This window comes from Staurois parvus, unplaced genomic scaffold (genome assembly GCF_062004578.1).
Source record: "Staurois parvus isolate SC_StPar_1 unplaced genomic scaffold, SC_StPar_1.0 ptg000634l, whole genome shotgun sequence".
NCBI classification, from domain to species: Eukaryota; Metazoa; Chordata; class Amphibia; order Anura; family Ranidae; genus Staurois; species Staurois parvus.
Genome location: NW_028318430.1, coordinates 5,964,037 through 5,981,665, shown reverse-complemented (window position 1 = coordinate 5,981,665; position 17,629 = coordinate 5,964,037). Strand labels below are relative to the sequence as shown.

Genomic DNA, 17,629 nt, shown 5'->3' with positions numbered 1-17,629 from the left:
GATTTACTACCATGCATTTTTTATCATGCTTTAAAGCAGAAATTCGCTCTCTCAATCAGCATTGACTATTTTGGCCCGAAATGCTAATAGGTGTTTTTCAAAGTTATTTTTCAGCAAAATAAAGCATGGAGACATGGCTGGATGGGGGAGTTTGCTTTGAATATTAAAAATGAATTAAATCACGGTTTCACTGCTCAAATGCACACACTCAAATGTGGTGCTCAGATGCAACATGCACACAAAAAAATGCAAGCCTTCTGCTAGTTAACATACTGTAAGGCAATGCATCGATGATAAAATCGAGCATTATATCATTAGAGCTCATTTATACATTGCACAAGACTGAAGGGGTCTGAAAGGTAATTTCTCCATATGCCAAACTGGATTGCCAAGGTTTGTGATAGGTTTTTCACTTATTACAAGGAGAAAAAAGATTGAAAATCCCTTCAGTGGAGGATTATTGCTTAGTGACTCTAAATCTTGATGACCAGCTACCTCTAGGCCCCCTTAGAACAGCCAGAGTAGTTGTAATTGGCTAGCTGTGTTACGATGACAATAAAGGTGACACTGCTCTGTTTCAGAAATCTAGGTCTTTTATTCCATCTCAATTTTCACTTTGAAGATAGCTCAGGATAAGCTGCCTGTAATAAACCAGATCTCTTAATCATAGGTGGTCTGATGCATTTTAGCATGGATTTGACCAAAACAGAAATATGCTTTATCTTGCCTGTTATTAACTTATTTCTCACCTATTTCCTATACAGAGCATAAGCTTTTGTTATTGTGCTATACACACAGAAGCATGAGAAAAGCAGAGTTGCCACCCTAGAATAATAGTTTATAGGGTGGAAAGCATGGCATTAAATGTCCTTTGTTAATAAGCATTGGGGCCTAATAGTAGTAGGTATGGTTCAATGGGCATGCTGAAAATATGTAAATTATTCAAAATGGGTATAGTTGTCGATGTGGTACATGTACACTTTCATCAGACAAGTTAAAATGCAGAATACTTAGCACACTTTTGTAAGCACTTTATTTCTAATATTTTATTAACACTTCCACGCAGTAATTATATACACACAGATTGGTTAGGAGATCATCAGAGCTAGTGCTGCTTTTGTTAGTAGTACTCAGCACACTGCCTGCTGCAGCATCTTCTTGGTGTGGTTAATGTGAACGTGGTACTGGGGGAATGGAATGTAATAGCACACATTTGCTATGTGAAGATAGTAATGAATGATGTAGTTTTGAGCTAAGTAAAATGACTGCTGATGATGTGACTAGTTTGATTCAGCGCAACCTTCATACAAAATAAGAAATGATACTGAAAATTCCACATTGCATACAAAACATAAATGCTACAGGGCAGTGACCATAAATACAGAAAACAAACTAATACTAAAATTCACCCCTTCCTAATAACACCACCAAGCTATTAATTCACTCTCTTATCTTTCACCTTATTTACTGCAACTGTACCCTCTTCAGTATATAAATAATACTAAAAACAACATGGTTATTGAATGTAAAGCAGGACAATTTTATGAGTCAAATGGTGGAAGCCAACTAAAAATAATGATCTGCTAGACCTAATAATTACATGCAACACAGAGCTGATTGCGAATGTGGAAATAAGGGATCACTTAGGAAACAATGATCACAAAGTAATTACATATGCCATAAAGTATAGGAAAGGGAAACATGAGAGTAGGACAAACACAACATTTCAAAAGAGCCAACTTTACTAAACTGCACACTATGATACATGATACTAATTGGGATCAAATTCTTGCAACAAAGAACACTGAGGAAAAACGGGAGTACTTTAGGGGCATATTAAACAATGGCATTTGCCAGTGTATTCCAAAGGGCAACAATATAAAAGAACAAAAGTTAAATGTAAATGCTAATGTAAAAAGGCATATAACTGAGAAAAAAAGGTCCTTTTAAAATGAAAGTCCTAAGAGTCAACATCAGCATCCCAAAACTGCAAAGAATGCAATAAGAAATGCAAGAGTGTGTTCAGGGTAGCTAAATTAGTCTATGAGATAGACATTGTGGAGGAGAGTAAAAAAAATCCCAAAAAGTTTTTGAAATATATTAGCAAAAAGGCGAGGTCAGAACATATTGACCCCAAAAAAGATGATCAGGGGAAGTTACAGAGAGAAGGCATATGTATTAAATACATTATTATTATTTATTTTATTATAGTGCCATCAATTTACACAGCACTTTACATAATGTATATATTGTACATTCAAATCAGTCCCTAACCCTCAAGGGGCGTACAATCTAAGGTTCCTAACTAACATTCATACATACACATACTAGGGCCAATTTAGACAGGATCCAATTAACCTACCAGCATGTCTTTGGAGGGTGAGAGGAATACGAAGTACCTGGAGGAAACCCATGCAAACTCCAGGTAGGTGGTTGGGACTTGAACTGATGACCCTAGTGCTGCCAGGCGGAAGTGCTAACCATTTAGCCAGAGTGCTGCCCCATTTTTTTCTTCAGTTTACATAAATTAAATGAGGGATATCATAGACAAGGCAGTAACCTTAATCAGATTATATTTGTGGCTGACAGAAACCAGTGTTCAAAAAAGACTTGAAAAACTTAATGTGAATAAATAACCAGGACCAGATGGCTTACATCCGAGAGTTTTCAAGGAACTTAGCCATGTTACAGTCAGACCAATATTCCAAATTTTTAAGGACAACTTACTGACTGGAATCGTACTGATTGGTAAAAAGCAAACTTGATACCAATATTCAGAAAAGGACTGACATACTTTACAGTATATATCTGGAAACTACAGACCAGCCAAATATCAATAGTATGTAAGCTAATGAAAGGAATGATAAGGGAACGTACTCAAGAATTTGCTGATGAAAATAGTATCATTAGTAAACAGCATGGATTTGTGAATGACCATTCTTGCCAGACCAACCTTTTAGGATTCTATGTGGAGGTGAACTGTAATTTGGATAGAGTAGGGCCTGTGTATATAGATTTCACTGAGACATTTGATAAAGTACTCCATAAACACTCAATTTACAAATTAAGGTCTTTTGGCATTGATGATATTGTATGTACCTGCATAGAAAACTGGTTGCAGGAGCATGTCCAAAGGGTGATTAATGGCATATTTTCTGAATGGTCTAGAGTTGTAAGTGGGATACCCCAAGGCTCTGTCCTGGGATCAATTCTGTTTAATATCAAAATTTGTACTTGCTGATGATACAAAGCTCAGCAGGGCTATAACTTCACAAGAGGATATAGCAACTTTATAAGGAGACCTAGTTAAAATAGAGGGGTGGGCAGCTGTATGGCAGATGAGGTTTAATATTGAAAAATGTAAAATAATGCACTTGGGAGCTAAAAATATGAATGCAAGTTACTAGGGGAAGAATCCCTGGGGGAATTGAGGATGGAAAAGGATCTGAGGGTCTAAGTAAATTGCAATAGCATGCAGTGCCAAGCTGCAGCAAGCAAGGCTAGCAGATTATTGTCAGCATTAAAAAGGGTATCTACTCAAGACATAAAACTATAATTAATTTTGTAAAGCGCTGCGCAAATGGTTGGCGCTATATAAATCCTGTGTAATAATATAATAATAATTCTACTACTTTACAAAACTCTGGTTAAGTATGCTGTCCAGTTTTGGTCATGGATCCTCAGGAAAGTTGTGCTTGAACTGGAGAGAGTCCAGAGAAAGACAGCAAAGCTAATAAGAGGGCTTGAGGGCCTCGGTTATGAGGAATGACTACAAAAATCAAACTTATACTCTCTTGTTTTAAGAGGGGATATGATCGCAATATACGGTTGACCATCCCCTCCTCCTCAAAAAACTCCACTCTCTTGGTCTCCGAGACTCTGCTCTCTACTGGTTCTGCTCCTAACTATCGCAGCGCTCCTTCAGTGTTACCTATAACTCTGGCTCCTCTTCACTCCCTCTTTCTGTAGGGGTCCCTCAAGGTTCCGTCCTTGGACCACTACTCTTCTCCATCTACACCTCCTCCCTTGGTCACTTGATAGACTCCCATGGCTTTAAGTACCATCTCTATGCTGATGACACACAAATCTATCTTTCTACTCCTCACCTCACCTCACCCCTTCAGTCTCCTCTCGCATTACTAACCTACTAAGTGACATATCGGCATGGATGTCACTCCACTTCCTCAAACTCAATGTTTCCAAAACTGAGCTCTTAATGTTCCCTCCAGCACGTGCCCCCTCCCCTGACTTCTCCATCAAGATCAATAATACAACCATCAGTCCCCTCCCCTCATACCAGGGTACTAGGTGTAATCCTAGACTCCCATCTGTCCTTTCAGCCCCAAATCCAATCGCTGTCCAAATCTTGTACACTTCACCTCCACAACATCTCCAAGATATGCCCATTCTTAACCTCGGAAACTACTAAGCAACTTATTCACTCCCTGGTTATCTCTCGCCTTGACTATTGTAACTCCCTCCTCATTGGCCTACCTCATCGCAGGCTATCCCCTGTTCAGTCTATCATGAATGCTGCTGCCAAACTTATCCACCTTACTAACCGTTCTGTATCAGCCACCCGTCTCTGCCAATCCCTCCACTGGCTTCCTGTTGCCCAAAGGATAAAATTCAAAACATTAACAATAACATATAAAGCCATTTATAACTCTGCCCCAAATTACATCACCAATCTTGTCTCCAAATATCACCCAAACTGTACTCTTCGCTCCTCGCACGACCTCCTGCTCTCTAGCTCCCTTGTCTCCTCCTCCCATGCTTGTCTCCAGGACTTCTCTAGAGCTTCCCCCATCCTCTGGAACTCTCTACCCCAATTTATCAGACTATCGCCTACTCTGCTCACTTTTAGGCGATCTCTGAAAACCTATCTCTTCAGGGAAGCCTATCCTGCCCTCAGCTAATAATGGAATCTTCTACTCTTCCTACGAGTCCATCCCCCACAGTTACCTTTTGTACCACTAGCCCCTCCCTCCTAGATTGTAAGCTCCAAGGAGCAGGGCCCTCCTATCCTTCTTGTATTGAACTGTATTGTTGCTGTATTGTCTCCCTTTATATTGTAAGCTGGCGCTATATAAATCCTGTATAATAATATACAAATGTTTGAATTGTGATTCTATCATTTGGAGGAAACTATTTAACCTAAGGTCTCTAAATAAAACATGTGGCCACACACTGAAGTTGGACGAGAGGCGTTTCAGTCTTAAACTGTGTAAGGGGTTCTTTACTATTAGAGTGGTAAGGGTATGGAACTTCCTTCCACAGTCGGTGGTGGCAGCAGGGAGTGTAAAACACTTTTTAACGTGTTTCTTAGTGAACACAGTGTTCAGAGATAGGAAAAATGGTAGTGCCATAAACACGCACACACGCACTCTCAGGTTGAACTGGATGGCCTTGTGTCTTTACTTAACCTTATCAACTATGTAACATACTAAGCCATTCCACAACTCCCAGCTACATTACAAAACTCATCTTAAAGTTCTGCCCAAGCAATCCACTCTTCCAAGGACCTCCTGCTTATTAGTTTCCTTGTCACCTCCTTCCTTGCTTGCCCCCAGGATATCTCCAGAGCTTCTCCCAGCCTCTGGAACTTCTTACCCAAACCTATGCGGCTATCTGCTACTTTGCCTTAAGGAGATCCCTAAAAACTCATCTTTTAAGGAAAGCCACCTAATATTATTACTAAGAATCACACTCCGCGTACAGAAGTAGTGAAGCGGTACCATATCACATTTAAACAAAAAGCCAAAAAACAGGGAAATATATCCAGTTGTATAACAAAACAAGCAGTACAATATAGTGTCCACATGTAAATGATGTCAGCTTCTTACAAATAGGATGACAACATAAAACTACAAATTAACTTCTTTTATACATATAACAATGTGAGGACTGTCTTGCAAAAAACTGGACACCTGGCAACTAAGCCAGGATAATTGCTGGGCCGAAAGAATCAAAGGTGATTTGTTGCTGGGGGGACCAAGGAAAGAAGTAAAATATTGGGTGATTCCCTTGGTTTTAGGGTGAGTTGACAAGGCTGGAAGAGGAATAAGCCATGTGAATGAATTTTCCGCTGTTTAGAATCTGCTGAGTCTGATAAATTCCTTCAGCCAAAGTCAACAGTAAGTAGGTTGACTTTACATCCTGGTGTCTGGAAAAAGGATGTCTGGAGAATCTTTATCTGATTTACACAGGAACTGGCTTTTTTCAGTAGTAACTGACCTATTAATTTAAACGAAATTGCTATTCTGATTAGCCTGTACATTTTGTGTATTTGTATAGCTAGGTAGGATATGAATATTTAGGTAGAGCACAGAGTTTACTGATTAATATAACTACAGCTTAGCAGTTCATTGCTCAGTGGTATAAGTCTTGAAAATGAGTAGCTCACCTTTATTACTTTTATTGATTTAAAAAAAAAAAAAAACACACACAACAAACGGCATCAGACTTTTCTGATTACTGCACTGTGCAGTTCTCGAACAGTGTTTGTAGTTACCAACAACATTTATTATTTATAGGTACTTATATAGCACTGTCAATTTATGCAGCGCTTTACATATATATATTGTACATTCACATCAGTTCATAACCCTCAAGGGGCATATAATCTAAGGGCCCTAACTCACATTCATGCATACACATACTGGGGCCAATTTAGACATGATCCAATTAACCTACCAGCATGTCTTTGGAGTAGTGAGGAAACCGGAGTACCTGGAGGAAACCCACACAGGCACAAGGAGAACATGCAAACCAATGACCCTAGTACTGCCAGGCAGAAGTGCTAACTGTTCAGCCACTATGCTGCCCATTATTTCATTTATTGATGGTTCAGGGCTGTGTGTTAATGCTACCGACAAGTGGGATGGGGTCTGCCTTACACTATCAGTTCTTCTGTATGAGTCTTTGACTGCCTGCTGTAGCATGATTGAAGGCCCTAAATGACTCTGCAGCATTACACCCCTGCATTTAAGATACTTGGAAATGGACTTATAACCTTGAGATTGTCCACAATTCTTGTTCTCAAATCCTCAGACAATTATTTGCTGCTCTTTCTCTTCTCCATACTCTGTGTGGCACAGAGACACACAACAGAAAAGCTGAGTAAATTTTTGCACCATTTTAACTGGTTGCCGATGTGATTTCTATATTGCCAGCACCTGTTGATACAGGTGAGTTTAATTACAAATTACAGGAGCATCACAAACTTGGAATGCAATCATTTCTTACAATTTTGAGAAGGTGCCAATAATTCTGTCCAGTTCTTTTTTGGAGTTTTGTCAGATTTGGCTTTTTGTTTCGCCACTTTTTTGTGTAATACCAATACAAACAAAAGAAATAAACATGAGAATACGTAAACATTTGTAATTGCAACAATTTTCTGGGCGATTTGGTGCATTAACTGACAGAAATGCAGGGATGCCAATATTTTTGGCCATGACTGCATACTGTATGCCAATTCACATGCAATAAGGATATTATGTTATTATCTGCCATTTGGAGAGGTTCTTCTTATCTTGCAACAATATGTCAGCAACCTCTTGAAGAACAGATACATTGCTGTTACTTTTTACTATTTGTACTTTGATAAATAACCGTAAAGAATATTTTCTTCACTGATCCAATATTTTTGCAAAGAATAGCTACAGGTTAAATTTAAAGGCAAATTTGTCTTTATTATTTTATGTAAATTTAACAAACAGCATAGGAAGTATAAAAAAACAAGTACAAGTACATAAACAAAAGCAAAACATCAGAGAGGTGATTATGATCCATGTGGGTAAAAGAAGATAGTGCAATATAACAGTAAGAGGAAGGATCAATAGCTCATATTACGGAGGTAAAACATAACAGATTGTCGGGGGGGGGGGGTATCCCCCAGCACGATGTATGGACCAATATGGAAGAACTCCACACAACCAAGATGATAAATCGTAATTGAGGAGACAGGTTAAATTTAAATTGTATGTATTTGTACCTAAAAAATTAAGAACATTTGGATACATATTATTATTATTATACAGGATTTATATAGCGCCAACAGTTTGCGCAGCGCTTTACAATATAACGGGAGACAATACAGCAACAATACAGTTTAATACAAGAGGGATAGAAGGGCCCTGCTCCTTGGAGCTTACAATCTAAGAGTTGGGACTTTATCAATGCCAAATTGATAACACGGCAAAAAAGCTTGACTTTATTATAATCAATCATTAGCTTTTTTCTTGGAAAAAGAAAAAAGGAAAGAAAATAAGAGAAACTCCTCTGGGGGGAGGGGGGTAAACTCCTTTAACCCCATAAACATACTTCTTTTATTCAAGAAATACTGTATAAATTTTACCTTGCACATTGATAAATCTGGTGGGGATGGTCGATTTCAATGTACTTCTTGAATCAATTGACCCACTTCATCAAGAACTGTGGCAAAGGTGAGCTGAACCATCAATCAAGCATACGGCCACCAACCCCCATGCTTCCCAGGAAAAAAACACCGGGGTCCTAACCACCAGCAGGGCCAAACTAATACTTTGTGGATGTATGTTACACAGGCAGTCCCCGAGTTACAAACATCTGACTTACATACGACTCGTACTTAAGAACGGAGGCAGCTTGACGTTACACTGGTCCTGGAAACTGCCAGGTGGTTATCTTGCTGCTCACCGCATGCTGCCTGTCAGCAATCTCACATCACTGCATGGCCAGTTAACTCTTCTGTATGCTATCCAAAACTTAAACATAATTTTTGTCTTGAGTTGCACTTAAAAATGTACTTGTCCAACTTACATAAAACTTCAACTTAAGAACAAACCTTCAGAACCTATCTTCTTCGTAACCCAAAGGCTGCCTATATGTTGATGAGTCAAGGTAACTAGGGTGTTATGTGAAAAGGTGTATTATGTAATATCAAGAATCTGTGGTTACACTATGGCCTCAAAAGCCTCCTTCCCAGAGAAAGGTGTTTCTCTTATTTTTCTTTTAAAAAACATTTAAATGCTTGATCGCAAATAAATGGAAGATCTACACATGCATTAATAATGCTAGATGCCAAGGTAATACAAGCCAAAAAAATTGAATCAACATTGTAGATAAAGAAAACCATTCAAAGCTTTTTCTTCCTTTTATTTGAACCAAGAATCATTTCCTGTGGTGGCCTCTGACAAATTGTTATGACAAAATGACTATACAGTATATGCTGCTTCCAGGAAAAGGTTTTATCTCGTTTGACCCAAAAAAAAAAATGTCAACTGATGATAATCTGGGAGTGAATGCACCACCAGCAGTATTTTTGTGTTCCACACTAAAATACATAGTGTTTGGTGCCATTGTTAAACAAGGTGTGTATTTTGTCTGCATTTAACCCTTTGATTTTATTAAATGGTATTATACTATGAGCTTGTTTTCTGTCTATTCCCATCAGTTGCAAGTTAGAAAATCCTCTGGTATTTGAGAAAAAACTCAAAGTGGAGCAATGATGCTTGGATCTTAAAAATACCCTTTTTATCTTCCCCTGTGCTGGTTTGACCTTGTGTAATAAAAGGTCCATCGGTTCCAGTGAGTCTAACTTACTATGAAGCAGAGGATCATTGTTTCACTTGGTAAATACACAAGAATATGTGAATATTTCTGTATTTTTTTTGGACTTTTTTAATTCACAGAATTTATTTGTCACAAGATATGGTTACCACAGTTTAATTTTAATATATTTCATGTAATTTTCTATTCAATGAAGATTAACATTTATATAAATTTTTATATGAGGTTAAAGTGGAACTTTAGTCAGAAAATTAAGTCCTGCTAGATGACTTCAGGCTGGCCCCTTTTTCAGGTATAGCTATAAAAAAAACATTAAAGATAAGTGCCAATACTGTTTAAAATCCTGTAATACACTGTCTCTCCCTGCTCTGCACATGCTCTCCATTTGTATGCACTGCTGAATTTGTAGAGGCCGATCTTCTAACAGCCGTAAAGCAGAACTAAACCCTCCTATCCTTTACAGCCAAGGAAGCTGCTTCTGTTTGATCTGCAACTGCTATGGTGCTGCACATGTGATCGGTTATGACACCATCAATTTGATGGTTTGACAGTTTGGTTGAGAACAGGGGCGGACTGACCATTTGGAAACTCGGGCACTGCCCGAGGGCCCGGGGTCAGTAGGGGGCCCCATGAGATGTCCCGGTACCTTTTTCATAGGCTTTTTTGAGTTTGAGCAAGGACACAGGGGCCCCATGATCCCCTATTGCCCGGGGACCCCATGAGTTGTCAATCTGCCCTTGGTTGAGAACACAAGCAAATGTGACCATTAGCAATCTCGGCATTCCAGGAATGTAACTGTTTTTGAAGCCATTATATTAATGGGTTTAGTTCCGCTTTATGATTTACTGCTGTTCAGGGGCTCTGGGCTTCAGCAAAATGTCAGCTTCCAGCAAGAAGAAATGGTAGCAAAGCTGGAGGCTTTGGTAGCATAATTATTAATGTGGAATGTATGAATGTATGATTGTATGGAATGTATGTTCCTTGCTAAATAATACTATTTTTTATCAAGTTGTTATGGGTAAAGTTCCACTTTAAGCACTGTTTTTTGAGGATCGTGCTGTTCTTTAAAAGGCTGCTCACCTTGGAAGTATTTGTTTTTTCGTGTGCACATCACAAGAGAGCAATGTTTCTTTTTATTTTTTTTCTTTTATTTCAATCCAGATTCCTCAAGGTTAAAAACTGTCACCATTAACCATTTCACTTGCAGCAAACAGGCTCTTTTAACTTTTCTTTATTGGAAGAATAAGCCATGGAAGCCTGTTTTTTAGTATCTTTGATGTTGATAGTATGCAGAATTAGAATGTGCACTTGGGTTAAAGTGTCTGAAGCAGAAGTGGAGTAAAATCACTAGTGGCTTTCTTCTTTTGATAAATGCATGATTGCGTGTGTAAACCCCTCAAGTGTCTGTAAATGCCAAGTGTTTACATAGCAGAACAAAAAGGTGTACTCTGGGATAGTACGCATCCAAGAACCACCTCAGTGCCAGAGGGATACAGACGCAGAATTGATGATCACTAAACGGATAAGTTTACAAAATCATGGAGTATTCCACACATCAACCACAAGCCAGGGCAGTTATACTATATTATAATAATAAGAGCTGAATTGATTAACACTTGCATTGTCCACTATCTAATCCTGAGGCCTTGTTTACACCAGTGTGCAGAGACATCAGTTTTTCTCCATGCGTTCTGCAAGGGCACAAAGAAAACTATTGTTCTTTACTTGCCACCAGAACACTAATATCAGCTTTCTGTGCAGGAATCTCCAACGTGTATAAAACTCACTGAAATGTGCATGAAAACTGATATAAACTCATGTCTCTGCAAGTGAAATCTGCGTGGTTTTCCCATACGTTTTTATGTATCTTTATTTGTAGGGTAACTGGGTACACATCACAATTGACTCCCAGTTTTCAAACAACTTGAGATTTCTACTTTTTGCTATCCTTTTCAAAGCCCTACTTGAGTCAAAACTTTCAATTTAATTTTGGAACTGGTGGGGATAGGGTTAGATCTTTTGTCAGGTTTAAATTGCAGCTGTGTTCCCAACTGACTTTAAATGCTAATTAAACCATAAACAGTGTAGCGCTAAATAAAAGCGAATATCCAACTAATACCACATAAAATTTAGAACAAACAAAACAAGCGTCTCACTAAAAATCAGCAATTCATAAGTGTGGATAGTTCATGCTCATAAATAAATAAGAAAATATAGAGTAAATATTTCATGCTCATAATTGAATAAAAAGTTAATCTATGAAAGTCCCATCTCCATGTGGATATCTTCTATAAAATAACTGTATACTCTTCAAGTGGTGAAACAATGAGATCATATTATCAATACATGCAAATGTGTCATCCCACACCGTGCTCAACAAAGGCTTACCAGATATGCTTGACCCCTATTTTTCTTAGTGGTCAAAAACAGCTCAATGACATCAAATGTCGTCAGTCACAGCTCCCTCCACACCATCAGATATGACTCCTTAAATCTCGGCGTGCTTCATAAAGGACACCCACTCTTGATACATCAGACATTCAGTTGTGACATATGGGAAGCACAAAAGCTATCCATAGTGTAAAACCGTAACTAAAGACTTTTATGAAAATAAAACCATAACTAAAGACTTTTATGAAAACAAAATTGCACTTTCAAGCTACTAGGTATGAGACAGCGCTGTACAAACAAACTCCCGATCAATTCCCACATCAAAGATGTCCGTGAGGATGCATGCATGCATGGGGATGTATGCCCTGGCTCTTCCCTACGCGTTTTGTCAGATGTGATGCCATCAGGGGTCAAGGGCACAAGTCCGCTACCACGCACTTGATTTAAAGACTGTCTGTGTCCTGAAAGCTCTCATACATCCAGGATGCCTTGATCCCTTATCATCTTAGAATCCTGGTGCCCAACACGTAGGCCACCAGTGCTTAGTTAGCAGTCTGATGTGCATTAGACCTTCAGACCTCAGTCTTCAGGTCTTGAACACCACTGGCTGCACACGGAGTCATGGCAGCTTCGGCATGCCTTAGTCATATGTGACAGCTGTGGTCCAGGACTAAGCTCAGGAACTGAGTTGATCAGCTCCTGGGCATGATAACCCACTATACAGCACTCCAAAAGAGTTCTCCATGAAAGCACAGCCTTCATATAGGCACTTCCTGTCATTCCAGCTTAACTGTTTATATAGGATAAAGTTAATTCTGCTCTGCCATGCCAACCTCTGGAGCAACAACAACAGATCACTGCAATGGATACTGTGTCTATTCCCTGATTATAACAATAGCTCACTGTTATAAGTGATCTATTGCTGTAGAGATTTATGAGACGGCTAGAGCAGGTCTCCCTGGTAAGAAAAGAAACTGCCTGGAAAAACAAAATTAATAAATGATTAATTAAAGCCTAAGTGCAGCCAAAAACATAAAAAGTAGCACAAGGGATAGAACTTACAGTCATCGATGTCCATTGATGCCTTCCCATCCCTGCTGCCATAATCTTCCAGTGAGGCGAGGGTTAATACAACGAAGGGGCTGTCACAGGCTCTCATCAGGAGAGCCTGACTATGCCTGCCCTTTCCACCCATCAGCCATACTATAGCTTCTTGGAATGAAACAGAATTTATGAATGGAGGATGGGCTGATGATTAATAGCTCTACCGCCTCCATTCGTAGATCACGTTTTATTCATAGAAGCTCTAGTATGGCTTCTGTGAATGGAACAGCTGGGTGGAAGGGACGGGCAATGAGAGCCTGTGACACCTCCTTAAATGTATTAATCATCACTACACTGGAAGATTATAGTGGTGGGGGTGGAGGTGGCATCAATGGGTGCATCATGGTGTAATGTTGCAAGGGGAAATATCCCTTTTAAATTAGAACTTATTACAGGTATTTATATAGTGCTGTCAATTTACACAGCACTTTACATATATATATTGTACATTCACATCAGTCCCTAACCCTCAAGGAGCATACAAACTCCACTGTCATCTTTGAGGAAGGAACAAGGAGGGGAAAAAAAACTTCTCATAAAGTACCCTCCCAACTTTTTGAGATGGGAATGAAGGACACCTATTAGCAAATGTATGCAGGCATGTGACATACTCCCTGTCATGCCCCGTTAAAGAAGAATTATAAAAAAAAAAATGATTAGTTAATTTTTTTACTACTACTATTCCTTTATACTGGCTTTTAAAATTTACAAATACTGCAATTTAGAATTTGGATGAAAGGTTTAGCACCGTGAAACACTTTATGAAAGATAAATAGTGCATTTTATATATAACAATATAGATTAGACCAAAATGAAGGACAAATGAGGAGGAAAGAGGGACTTCCAACCCAGGGATAGTCACTCAAAATCAGGGACAGTTTGGAGCAATGCCATCCTAATGAGTACTGTTCAATATACTGTAAAGGGAAAATACTTAAAATTTTTTATCTGATCTTATTTTTATATCTGATCATATGGTGTTCTGGACATGCCAGGAATCCCACTAAAGTGTAATAAATATAATAAATGGTAAAAAGTTGGTGATCAATCTTTTCTGTGCTTTTCATGATGATAAACCCTCTGCAAAGTATTTAACCACTTCCTGTCCGGACACTTTTACCCCCTTCCTGTCCAGGCCAATTTTCCGCTTTCAGCGCTATCACAATTTGAATGACAATTGCGCGGTCATACAACACTGTACCCATATGAATTTTTTAGCATTTTTTTCGAGACAGATAGAACTTTATTTTGGTGGTATTTATTCCCCACTGGGATTTTAATTTTTTTTGCTATATAAATGAAAAAGTCCAAAAAATGTTTGCAAATAAATAATCTTTCTTCATAAATCTTGGCCAAAATGTACTCAGTTATCTTTTTAGTAAAACAAAATACACCAAATTAGTTTATAACCAAAAATTATAATTTTACAAAAAAAATTTTTACATTTTTTTTTTTATATTATTATTTATGTTTTTTTTTTTTTTTACATACTGTCACCCTAGCAGTACAGTGTCACCATAGGGACACTGTACTACTTGTGGGGGGTGATGAAGATTTTTTTTTTTTTACACTGATTGCTTTTACACCCATAAAGGCTATAAAAGCAATCATTTCTCCTTTTCTCTGACTGCATTCTTGCAGCCATTGAGAAATACTGTGCAAGCTGTAATTGGTCAAAGCTTGTCACATGGTACAAGGCTGTTGTGAATAGCCTTGTACCATGTGATCTCTGTGATCATTCACACATTTCACACGTACTAAGCAATGATGTCAGAAGTGACATCTTGCTTACTATTATTCATGTAATCACTGATTGACCAATCAGTGATCACATGATCGGGACCTCATACAGAGGTCCGGTACACCGGATTGTGGCCCTTCACGTTCCCAGGGAGCACGCACAAGCAGGGAAGCAGGGAGGACGTTTTTTAAACGGCCATTCTTCCCTGCACTGCTCCTGTCCAGCCGTTTATATACATGGGCCAGAAGGGAAGTGGTTAATAAGGAGTGATAAGTCAGGTAGACACTAAAGAACATGGAAAATCTCATTATTTTTCTTCACTGTGAATCCTCAGTGATAAGTCATGGTGATAAACACAGAGAAAAGCCCCACTGAAATATCTCAGTCAGACTTGTTTACATAGACCTTTTTTTTGTTGAAAAACTGAGAAAGAGAGCCATTCTACACAGGATTGCTTGTATATCATCTGATGGGCCTCTGCAGCACAAAGCTCCTTGTTTCCCTCTCCATTTGCTCCTTGGGGGGATTTATATGCTTGAAACTAGTAAACCTCTTGACACCTGTGAACACCATCTTTTGTGTTAACACATGCATTACCATGCACTTTAAGTGAATCAATGCTATGGTGCTCGGTTCAACATACCTTGCAATAAATGTGAATGGTGGCATGGTGTGCTGCCAAAAAAAAGGTGCATGTCCTATTTTTTGGCAGTACACAGCAACATATGTTAGCGCGTTGTGCTATACTGCACACATGTCTACAACAAGGTGCATTGGGGTGCCATTCAGAGTGAATGGCACATCATTGCATCAATGCACTTAACATGGAAAGTGGTAAAGTGCAGCGTTTATCATGGTTTCATAAACAGACACATAAGCATTTACTGATTTCACCACCACTGTTTTTGAGGGTTCATGGCTCTGAGAGTGACTGAAAAATTGAGTGATTGCTCCCCCCAGTGGCCAATAAACAAACTTCTACATTTCTTACAATACCACAAATATGGAATATGTGTGTAAAATGTGAAAGTCTCATAAAACTAAATTCATATTGAAGAGGACCTTTACTCAGAACAAAATGCTTTGCATCATTGTAATCTTCCTCCCCCCAGAACCTAAAAAGGCTAATCACATTACATATCCCAGATGGGATTAGCAACTATGCAGTGGCTGGAGAAAAGATTTGGCACCATATCATCGGGGGGCTGGCTAAAAGGACCAGGAGGAGACAGCCGTCTCCTGATGATGAAAGATTGCAGTGCAGGGCCAGGTGTGCAGCAGTAGTGTGGCGGATTACAGCACAATACAGAACAATGTTGGATTTGCTGGGCATGTTATTGTTATATTAATATTATACAGGAATTACATAGCATCGACAGTTTACACATCACTTTACAACATAAGGGCAGGCAGTAAAGTTACAATACAGTTACAGTAGGAATCAGAGGGCCCTGCTCATTAGAACTTACAATCTAGGAGGGAGGTCAAGAGATTCAAAAAGTAATAACGTTGGGGGATGGTCTGATGGAAAGATGGAGAACATGTTCTCCGCTGATCATCTCAGCACACAGATGGCCAGAAGGAGTGATGTCAGCCCTTCACTGGAGATCTGTGTTCTCCAGATTCTCCAGCCCAGAGCTTAAGAATCGGGGGAACCGCAAACAAAGCAGAGGTAATTTTACAGCTGCTTAGTAAACGGTGTTTGTCTGATCTCTTACTGTAATATCGTGAGATTATATATTATTATAGTACATATTACTATATTATTATAATTTATTATGTTATATAATATTTATATTATATACTATAATATTAATTATATTGATATTCATTATTATTATTAATATATTATATATTATTATTATACTATTGTTATTATTATTGTATATTATAGTATATATTACTATATTATCATAGTAACAGCAGCTGTTTTCCAGCATTCAAAGCGTTTGTAGATCGCTTCTCCCTTCATTCGGAGAACTGATCTACACCTCTTCATAAAAAGGCATTCAGAGAACTGTCTCCTCTGAGAATGCTGGAGAACTGAGCAGTGGCCATTTACAGCTACATGATAAAAGAACACCAAAATAACCCGGAGGGGGGGGCAGTCTCATTGCAGTAGTGACTGGCAGAAATCCCCAAGACTTTCCCTCTACTTCCCCTTTGACGTTCTCCCTGTCACTTCTCATTTGTCACCAGCAGATGGAGCCAGAGTTTTAGTCTCTAGTGTACTGCACTGGCCTATCTTCGGGACAACACGTCCGCTTCCGGCTTTCCGTGCCCTTTCACACTTCTGACGTCACTTTTCCATCTGCGAATAGGACTCCTGATCCGGCAATAACATGAAAGTGGTTCCCGATTGGCCTGCCGGTATCCAATGGCTGGCTGGGTGATGGTTGCCGGGCTGCGGAGGTGTCATGGCGCACTGGACCCGCTTTGAGAAGGATCAGGAGAGGGATGTGAAGGAGCTGGTGTCCTGTGTGAGCGGCCTGCACGATGACAGTGACAAGAACTTCCAGCTGGCCCTGCAGTACTCCTGGTCCAACTTCAGGTGTGGTGATAGATACACGGGGCCTGACATTATCACTCTGTATGACTTCTACCTCTCTGCTACACCTGCCTTGTGGACAGCGTGACATGGGGAGCTGCTTATGACAGGACACATATTACATTCATTATCACTAACACAAAGCCACACTAAACTCTGACCACCTTTTTCATTTATCCGCCCCTTCCCTTATAGAAAATCAGACCATTTTACTATCCCTCCTATATTAAATGCAATCCTTTTTATTCTTTTATTTTGTGCTGCAAACAGGGGCGGACTGACCATTTGGAAAC

At 39.1% G+C, this 17,629-nt stretch overlaps 1 protein-coding gene across 1 annotated transcript in view; it reads left to right on the top strand.

The window, feature by feature from the left end:
• The first annotated feature begins 17,101 nt into the window (after positions 1-17,101).
• Positions 17,102-17,629, top strand: part of TUBGCP5 (tubulin gamma complex component 5) — a 62,685-nt gene continuing 62,157 nt past the window's right edge. Inside the window, exon 1 of the mRNA XM_089693512.1 lies at positions 17,102-17,339. Within this exon, the coding sequence (XP_089549638.1) occupies positions 17,206-17,339 (134 nt within the window). The 5' untranslated portion in view covers positions 17,102-17,205. The remainder of the gene's footprint in view (positions 17,340-17,629) is intronic.